General features: G+C 31.2%; 1 protein-coding gene across 1 annotated transcript; it reads left to right on the plus strand.

Moving 5' to 3' along the window:
- On the plus strand, window positions 958-3,549 carry LOC109349088 (cinnamoyl-CoA reductase-like SNL6). The gene is made up of 5 exons (XM_019589747.1): window positions 958-1,261; window positions 1,391-1,545; window positions 2,504-2,695; window positions 2,944-3,278; window positions 3,383-3,549. The coding sequence occupies exons 1-5, from the start codon at window positions 1,132-1,134 to the stop codon at window positions 3,462-3,464; spliced, it is 894 nt and encodes a 297-aa protein (XP_019445292.1). The 5' UTR covers window positions 958-1,131; the 3' UTR covers window positions 3,465-3,549.

Raw genomic sequence — 10,131 nt, forward strand, 5'->3', positions numbered from 1 at the left:
CACGATGTCAGTCGACACGCTAGTACTAATAATAATTAAAAAAACTATATATAATTCATCGAAATTTAAGAAAATTAAATATATCTAAGTTGGTTCATTAGAGTTAATGTATTTAAATGTATATATTTCAATGAATAATTTTAGCGATTAATGAATTTGAATTCATTAATTATATCTAATGATATTAATGATTATATTATTCGGATGAATATTCAATATATTAAAAAAGAGAAACATTAACAAACTCACTCTCACATTTGATTTTTATTAAGTTTATATCACTTACAAAACATGTGCATGAGATTAATATTAAAAGTTTATTCTTAAATACATAACTATATAAATATATGTTAAACATTTACACACAGAACCTCAAGTATCACATGTATGTAGAATATTGTATAAAATAATAATTTTTAAAAGTTAAAAATTTTACTTTTAAAAAAGTGTTTCTTTTAAAAAAACACCTTTTAATAATAATATTTAAAAGTGTTTATTCTAAAAATGGAATTTTAAAAACATTTATAAAAGTGATTTATTGAAATGGTAATTATCAAACGAATGATTTTCTTCCAAAGTTTTTTTAGTTCTAATTAAAAAATTCAGTTGGAATGAATATTTATCAATCTAATTCATTAAAATGAATTTATAAATCGATTAGAGTCTATTCATTAAATTTAGATATTGATAAATTATATAATTAAATATATATGATTAGTTGAATGACTTTCCATTGGGATCTAAATCCAACTTCATTTATATCTATGGATTTCTCACCCATAATAATTGGACTTGTATGTATACAATGGTACTGTATACATCCATTTTCAATAATTATATCATTAAAATATATGATAATTTGATTTTAATGAAAAATATTTTTTTAATATTTTATGAGATATTTTAAGAATAGAGGATTTTTGTTTACTCCCTACCTACCTATCTACCTCCACAGTCTTTGAATGCTATATATCTAGCAGCCCCTTCTTTATTTATACATCGAACCTTAACCTTTTCATTCTTGTCTTCCCCTCTCTATCAATAAACCTATACAGTGACAACATAAACAACATAATCTCACTTTTCTTTTCTCATTTCTCTATACCCACAACATCATCAATAACAGCATAGATGGCACCTTCATTCGAACCTAGTACTCACACAGTTTGTGTCATGGACGCTTCAGGCCAACTAGGCTTCAGCCTGGTCCAAAGACTCCTCCATAGGGGCTACACCGTCCATGCCTCCGTTCAAAAACATGGTATTTATTATTCAATATTTACCTTTAATTTAATAATTACTCTTTACCTCATTTTGAGTTTTTGACACTCTCTATGTTCATTTCTTTGAAAATGAAATTGTTTTGCTTTGGATTAATTGTTTTTCTCAGGGGAAGAAATGCTTAATGGGATTTCTGCTGATCACAGTAAGCTCAAGATTTTTCGATCAGACCCTTTTGATTATCATAGCATTGTTGATGCACTAAAAGGCTGCTCTGGCTTGTTCTACTCATTTGAACCACCCCTTGACCATCCCAACTATGATGTAAGTTCGTTTTCTTTTTATTCTTTGCTTTCTAGTTTCGAATTAAAAGTCAGGGGAATGATTTTATATTATATTATCAGAGTCTTATCCACGTGATTGAATCGATATCTATACTAAAACTTGTAAAAAATTGAAGTAGAAAATTTTAACAAATTATACGAAACTAATTTATAGGGATTAACTTGGGAATATTCCCCGCCTGGGAAACCTGCTTCAGGATAAAAACACATTAAAAAATTAAGGAGTTAATGTGTGCTTTTTTGTTAGTGGGAAACCTATTTTCTATCCCAAAAATGTATATTATTCTATATATCTATTATTTTTCATTGGTTAATAAAATAAAATATGAACTAAATAAAACAAATGATATATAAAGTGATTCATACAAAGTTTGAGAAAGAAGATGTGACTCAATGGGTGGTAGTTATGTGATATAGTAGTGTTTGTTTGCGTTAGTCTTTAAAGTGAGTAGTTATACTTATTATGTGGTAGACATAACTTGCCTGAGTTTCAAACTTACCTATTTCCATACATATGGGTGGATTCAACCCTTTTCCATCTGTCAGGTCATGACAAGTTGACAACGAAGCAATTGATACAGTTTAATTTTGAGCTGCTATATCAACGAAGCAATTTACCTATGAATGTAATAAAAACTTCATTTCTTACATTCTTTAACCAATGGGCAATGGCTTTAATGAATAGCAGCATAAATTTGGTGGAAAAGTTGTATTTTCTCACTTTATTGTAAAGAACTAATCTTTTTTTGACTACGTGGCTTACCCTCCTAACAAGTGTCGTTCCTAGAAATCGAGCATTTAACTGTTTGATCATCTGGATCTTTAGGAGGGTCTTACACTACTAGTCCAATGTCTTATTGTTAGTCGTAAATTTTTTGGAAACAAGTGGTCCAGAAATGGTGTCAAAAAATGATCTCTCGTGTTGGTAAAATATGTAGGAACACATGGCAGATGTGGAGGTGAGAGCAGCACACAATGTGCTTGAAGCTTGTGCTCAAACAGAAACCATAGATAAAGTTGTTTTCACATCCTCAGCAACAGCAGTGCTTTGGAGAGAGGATCGCAAAACCATGGACCTAGATTTGGATGAGAGACACTGGAGTGATGTCAATTTCTGTCGTAAATTCAAGGTATATACATTATCTCTCACATGATATTTTTTTTTACTTTAATCATTTATCACATGTTCAATAAGCGTTTTTTTATTGATGTTCTAAATCAATCAAAATGTGTCATTTAATTAAAAAAATATTATTTAAAGACAATATCATTTTGGGAGAGAGTACCATTATCCTCCAATTTTCACTTTTCACATATAGGGGTTATTTTGTCATTGATGAATTCTGTTGGTAACGAATTGATTGTGGCGTGAAAACAGTTATGGCATGGGATATCAAAGACACTATCAGAGAAAACAGCGTGGGCCTTAGCAATGGACAGGGGGCTTAATATGGTGTCCATCAACAAAGGCTTATTGATGGGTCATGATCTCACTATCGATAACCCTTACTTGAGAGGAGCGGCTGAGATGTACGAGGATGGTGTGTTCGTGACCGTTGATTTGGAATACTTGGTAGATGCCCACATATGTGTCTACGAGGATGTTTCATCCCACGGTCGTTATTTGTGCTTCAATCATATCATCAACACGCACAACGACGCCGTTGTGCTCGCACGCCACTTGACCCCAAATGCTTCTTACTTACCTCACAGGTTAGTCTGTGTTTTGCATGGGATAATAATTAACTATTTTTTAGGAACCAATTTTGCCATTTACTTTTTAAACTGAAGAAATTCCTTTTATATATCATGTGCAGTGTTGACCATGGCAAGAGTTTTATCGAACAGAGGATAAGCAATAAGAAGTTGAACAAATTGATGATGGACTTTGAGGCTTGACTTCAATGATCATTTTTTGAATGGTGATTAGAGCAATCATGTCAAGCTCTTCTTATGCGGGAAAGTATTTGTATGTACAAATATACAATGATAGAAAAAAAATGTATTTATGCCCTTATTGCATGTAATAAAATAATGCTGTCTTATTCAAAAAATCATTTCTTTATTTATTTCTATCTTACATAACACAAAATTATAGCGGTCTATTTTTACTTTGCCCCCCTCAAAGAAGTGGGCAATGTTTAAGTAGTTTAACCTCAAAAAATTGTGGGCTTTTGTTATCGATAAAAGAATTTGCACTCCCCCCTTCACTGTTAATAAAAAAACGAGAAAATTCTGATTTACGCCATTTAACTTAGCTGTGTGTACTATTTTATATTGAATCTTAAAAAGATGTGTAAATTAAATCTCAACATACAAAAGCGTAGAATAAACTTCCCATTCACAATCTAACGAAAAAAGCATATTGTACTCATGGGATTGGGATCGTCTTCTTTGTTCTAGAAGAGTTTGAAATATCAGATTGATAAGGTAATACAAATTTTACAATGCACAAACCAGTGTGTTTGATTGAGATTTAGATTCTCAATACATATATTTTTCTGAAAAAAGTAATCTAATAAATAATATAAAAACTATATATAACTCTTTATACTATAAATATTATATTTAATAAAAAATCACTCTTACTGATATAATTCAGAGACATGTAAATGGGCACAATCAGCAGCCTCGACCCTTTTCATGAATAAGTTTCGAAGTAATAAATTCAAGAAACTGTTGGTATGTAGCCTATAAATATAAATATAAGAAATAGTTCATGTGAGTCATTTACAGAACATTTGCTAAAATAATTGATGGCATCGCATCATCAGACACACTTTCTCGTGTGCATGTGTGAATGGAATGTGAATCACCTCTCTTATTGGGTGTCTCTATTCAATCAAAATGTTCTATATGATTAAAAGTAAAATTTATAATAATATAAATTAATATTTATACACTATTCTATGATATTTCATTGACTTCGTATATGAGGATAAGATTATTTGGGACAGAGAATCACCCAGAAGGCCAGAATGGGAGAGTAGAAAGTAACGGTTAACTAGAGATTCCGAAGTGGACCAATTAGCTTAGCTATATTATAAATTCAAGTGGGTGGGCAGTTAAATATAAAGGAATGAATGGGGGTCAAGATTTTATTGCTAATTTAGAACAATAAAAATAGACGACAAAATGAATGCTAAGCCTATAGTTCCATTATTAGTGTGAATAAGGATTTTCTTAATTAATGGAGAATCAAATACTTCAATTTACTTGTGTTTTGAATGACAAAGATACTATTCTATTATACTTAAAAGGATAAATATGTTATTACATATTAAGTTTTTATTGGTTCTTTGATTTTTCAAAGACTTACCTTTTGGAGATGTACATCCTCTATTATTGCATACGTAAATGCGTGTGTGCCTTGATTCAATAACTAGCCTTACACATAGATCACCTAATCCAATTTTCGTCCCAATTCTCTGTCCTGGTTCAATAAAAAAAAATTGGCTTAGTGAAACAACTAATTGCAAGTGGCTTAGGTCCTTTCATTGAATTATGGTGGGTAACCTCTATGTTGACAGGTTACTCATGCCATCATTTCTCCTAATAGGGATACATAGAAGTATCAACCACAGAAAAGTTATAGTTTATCAAATAATTTCATAAAAATCAAGACTTGACTCTCTAGTCTACTAATGCAGCCAAATCTAAAACATTAATCTATTGAGCGGAAAGATCTGCAACTTAAATATCATATTAAACTTATTTGTTTAAGGGGAAACGTAAAGTGGTTATACTGGTCAATGGTCATTCATTTCAAGCTTCATTTATCAGAATTGTTTAAGCTATCATAGTATTGATATATATTGCACCACAGGAGGGTATAACAACTTAATTAGCTTATAAAGTGGCTATTTCCATCTATTTTTTACAACAATTGCAATACCATTGAAGAATCAAGTTCTTAAGAAGAGCCAGAACCCTGTCACATAAATATTAGAGAAAAAGATGTATGTACAGACAGCGTACAAGATTTATACACTATCATTGTATCATCCATCACTTATAATTGAATCTTAAAAAGATGTGTAAATTAAATCTCAACATACAAAAGCGTAGAATAAACTTCCCATTCACAATCTAACGAAAAAAGCATATTGTACTCATGGGATTGGGATCGTCTTCTTTGTTCTAGAAGAGTTTGAAATATCAGATTGATAAGGTAATACAAATTTTACAATGCACAAACCAGTGTGTTTGATTGAGATTTAGATTCTCAATACATATATTTTTCTGAAAAAAGTAATCTAATAAATAATATAAAAACTATATATAACTCTTTATACTATAAATATTATATTTAATAAAAAATCACTCTTACTGATATAATTCAGAGACATGTAAATGGGCACAATCAGCAGCCTCGACCCTTTTCATGAATAAGTTTCGAAGTAATAAATTCAAGAAACTGTTGGTATGTAGCCTATAAATATAAATATAAGAAATAGTTCATGTGAGTCATTTACAGAACATTTGCTAAAATAATTGATGGCATCGCATCATCAGACACACTTTCTCGTGTGCATGTGTGAATGGAATGTGAATCACCTCTCTTATTGGGTGTCTCTATTCAATCAAAATGTTCTATATGATTAAAAGTAAAATTTATAATAATATAAATTAATATTTATACACTATTCTATGATATTTCATTGACTTCGTATATGAGGATAAGATTATTTGGGACAGAGAATCACCCAGAAGGCCAGAATGGGAGAGTAGAAAGTAACGGTTAACTAGAGATTCCGAAGTGGACCAATTAGCTTAGCTATATTATAAATTCAAGTGGGTGGGCAGTTAAATATAAAGGAATGAATGGGGGTCAAGATTTTATTGCTAATTTAGAACAATAAAAATAGACGACAAAATGAATGCTAAGCCTATAGTTCCATTATTAGTGTGAATAAGGATTTTCTTAATTAATGGAGAATCAAATACTTCAATTTACTTGTGTTTTGAATGACAAAGATACTATTCTATTATACTTAAAAGGATAAATATGTTATTACATATTAAGTTTTTATTGGTTCTTTGATTTTTCAAAGACTTACCTTTTGGAGATGTACATCCTCTATTATTGCATACGTAAATGCGTGTGTGCCTTGATTCAATAACTAGCCTTACACATAGATCACCTAATCCAATTTTCGTCCCAATTCTCTGTCCTGGTTCAATAAAAAAAAATTGGCTTAGTGAAACAACTAATTGCAAGTGGCTTAGGTCCTTTCATTGAATTATGGTGGGTAACCTCTATGTTGACAGGTTACTCATGCCATCATTTCTCCTAATAGGGATACATAGAAGTATCAACCACAGAAAAGTTATAGTTTATCAAATAATTTCATAAAAATCAAGACTTGACTCTCTAGTCTACTAATGCAGCCAAATCTAAAACATTAATCTATTGAGCGGAAAGATCTGCAACTTAAATATCATATTAAACTTATTTGTTTAAGGGGAAACGTAAAGTGGTTATACTGGTCAATGGTCATTCATTTCAAGCTTCATTTATCAGAATTGTTTAAGCTATCATAGTATTGATATATATTGCACCACAGGAGGGTATAACAACTTAATTAGCTTATAAAGTGGCTATTTCCATCTATTTTTTACAACAATTGCAATACCATTGAAGAATCAAGTTCTTAAGAAGAGCCAGAACCCTGTCACATAAATATTAGAGAAAAAGATGTATGTACAGACAGCGTACAAGATTTATACACTATCATTGTATCATCCATCACTTATATTTAATTATTGTTGACTTTTCAAAAAAAGTAATCCAAATGAAGGGTGAATGATAGTGTGCATGTGTATAAATCTTTACATATAAATTTTACACTCTAAATATTATATTAATTTACAACAATATGCTATTTTTCAATTAATTTGTTTAATGTTGAAAGTTTTGCTTTGCCTTCATTAAAATAAATGTCATAATGTTTGGGGGGTAAAATTAATTGAACTTAGGTTCTGATGGCTCTTCATGATTATTGTCATAAGATTTAGGAGATGATGATCCTCTGTTGCTGCTTTCAACTTTCTGTAGTGTACAAATCAGAATCAACCAACGTGTATGATGCGCATGCCTCGATGAGAACATTATGTATGGACATTTTCGTTGATACATCTTGTTAAATCCTAATGCTTCTGATGTGATTGATTATTCTTTAATTAGTAATGGAGAATTAACAGAAAACTTGTAACATTGTGCTCTTGATGTAGTAGACAAGTGGGTGGAATTGGAATTTACTCGTGAATGGGCTGAGTTAGTGACTTAGTTCTCTTATTCTGTCAAGTTATGAAAAGAAATTAGATTTGACACCAGCACAGCAGCACTTATCTTTTAGTGGTGTGTTTAGGAGTTAAGAGGGATGGAGAAAAAGAGGGGTCAAATGTCAAGGAGGAAAAGAAGAAGAAAGAAAGAAAAATCAAACTAATTATACTACAAAATTATTGTTTTATATCCATTTAAAAATCTAATTAATAATAAAAAATGAACAAAAATGTAATTATAAAATTTTAGAATAACATTTAGGTACTTTTAATGTGTTTGTCCATAGAGAAAAACCTCAAATTGGAATAATCATAAAAATGGGTAGGTAGAGGGTTTTAGAGAATTTAACAAAATCTTTAAAATTTTCTGAATGGCCAAACTCCCAAACAAATAATACACTTGCCAAAATCATTCCCCCTTCCTTCTTCTATAACACCCCAGTTCTGACAAGCAACCTCCCAAGTCCATGAATACATTGAGCGTGTCACTTATAAAGGGGATCTTTATGCGACTCAAACCCGCTGTAACACACCAGTTCTAATACGCAACCTCACAGACTCATGAATATACTGAGTGTGTTACCCACGGGCTTAAATACCCCTGCAGAAACCCTATAAATGAGAGCATTCCACGACTCGAACTCGTGACCCCATGGATAAATAGTCACTTTACCCATGAGTCGTTACCAGTAAGCTACCGACAACGACCCATGGGTAAAGTGACTATTTATCCCCAAAGTCATGAGTTCGAGTCGCGGAAGGCTCCCATTTGTGGAGAATAAAATATTTCATGAGTATTCAAGCTTGTTAGTGACACACTCAATATATTCATGGGTCTGAGATGTCGCATGTCAGAGATGTGGTATTACATATTCCATCTAAAACAGACTTGCACAACCTAAATAAGTCCTGTGTTTGGAAGAATTCTCCAAAAGTTCTAATTATTCTTCATCCCCCTCTAAGGATATCAACATCAGCAATGGTATTCTACTATCAAGCGGGTTGAATTATTTGTTCTTATCCAAAGTGATCTCATGAATATTTGTAACACACTGATATCAAAATGAATAGATAAAGGGGAAAATGAAAATGGGGAATGAGAATAAGAGACTTTAAGAACTATGGGTAGCAATTACTTCTGCTCCAAGGACTTTTCAAGAATATCATTTTCCATATCCCAATTCTAGGGCCCCAGTATTGAAACTTTGAAAGAAAGGATCCAATGAAGAGTTTGATCACTCGAAGCATAGGCATCCGGTGATAAAGTCCAAGTCACGCAGCTCAAGAACAGAGTTAGAGACAGCAAAAACACCGGGACCCACGAGTACTACCCATAAAATTTACAAGGGCACATGCAAGGGTAACAAATAAGGGTTACAAAAGTAAATAAAAAATTTCCCCGTGCATAATAAATCCAAAGAAACCTACAAGTATCCGTATGCATACAAATAAATTTCCCTGTCCTGCTGTGCATAATAAATATATAAATTGCATCATTAGCGCTTCAATTTGGATTGGTTAAGTATTATAAATGGATTCAAATTTTGATCTAGTTTGATTGATTCACCCAAAACAATCCAAAAATTACAATTTAAGTCGTTCTTTTATTCTCTTTCAATTGGTCTGTGGTTTTATTTTTGAAATGAAGAATACCTACAAATACACAAACATTAATTCTTAGGAACTATTGTACATATGAGACAGCTTTTGTATTATCTGAATTTTATTTTACTAACACTGACTTTTTTATTTATAAACTTACTGATATCCCATATTTAGTTTTATTTCTCATTTGTTTCATCCTTTTGCAATTACCTATATAAAAAGTGTATATATATAATGGAAACATTTTATCATATCTTTAATTTTATGTCAAATAAACATTTTCCAATCAAAATTGACTAACGTGTCCAATTGTCTATACTGATTGGTGTACATAGGATGGAGGTGCCTTATTTTAATTAGACACAAATATGGTTGAAATTCATTACGTATAGGGTTGAAATTCAAGTTTGAATATCAGTCTAGATCTAAATCAATTTAGAGTTTGACACTCCTGAGTTTTAGTGAAATTACACATATCACGTTTCACTTTTCTACACTTATATAAACCTCCCATTGTTTTTATACTTTTATTACACTGATCACCCCTGCATGAGAAATAAGTGTAATCGTTTAAACAAAAAGTGCGATAAATGCAATTAAGTTAAACAAAACATGATATATTGTGAGGAAAAATCCAAATAATATACAAATCAATGTATCTTTATTATTTTTGGTT

This window comes from Lupinus angustifolius, chromosome LG06 (assembly GCF_001865875.1).
Source record: "Lupinus angustifolius cultivar Tanjil chromosome LG06, LupAngTanjil_v1.0, whole genome shotgun sequence".
Taxonomy (NCBI): domain Eukaryota; kingdom Viridiplantae; phylum Streptophyta; class Magnoliopsida; order Fabales; family Fabaceae; genus Lupinus; species Lupinus angustifolius.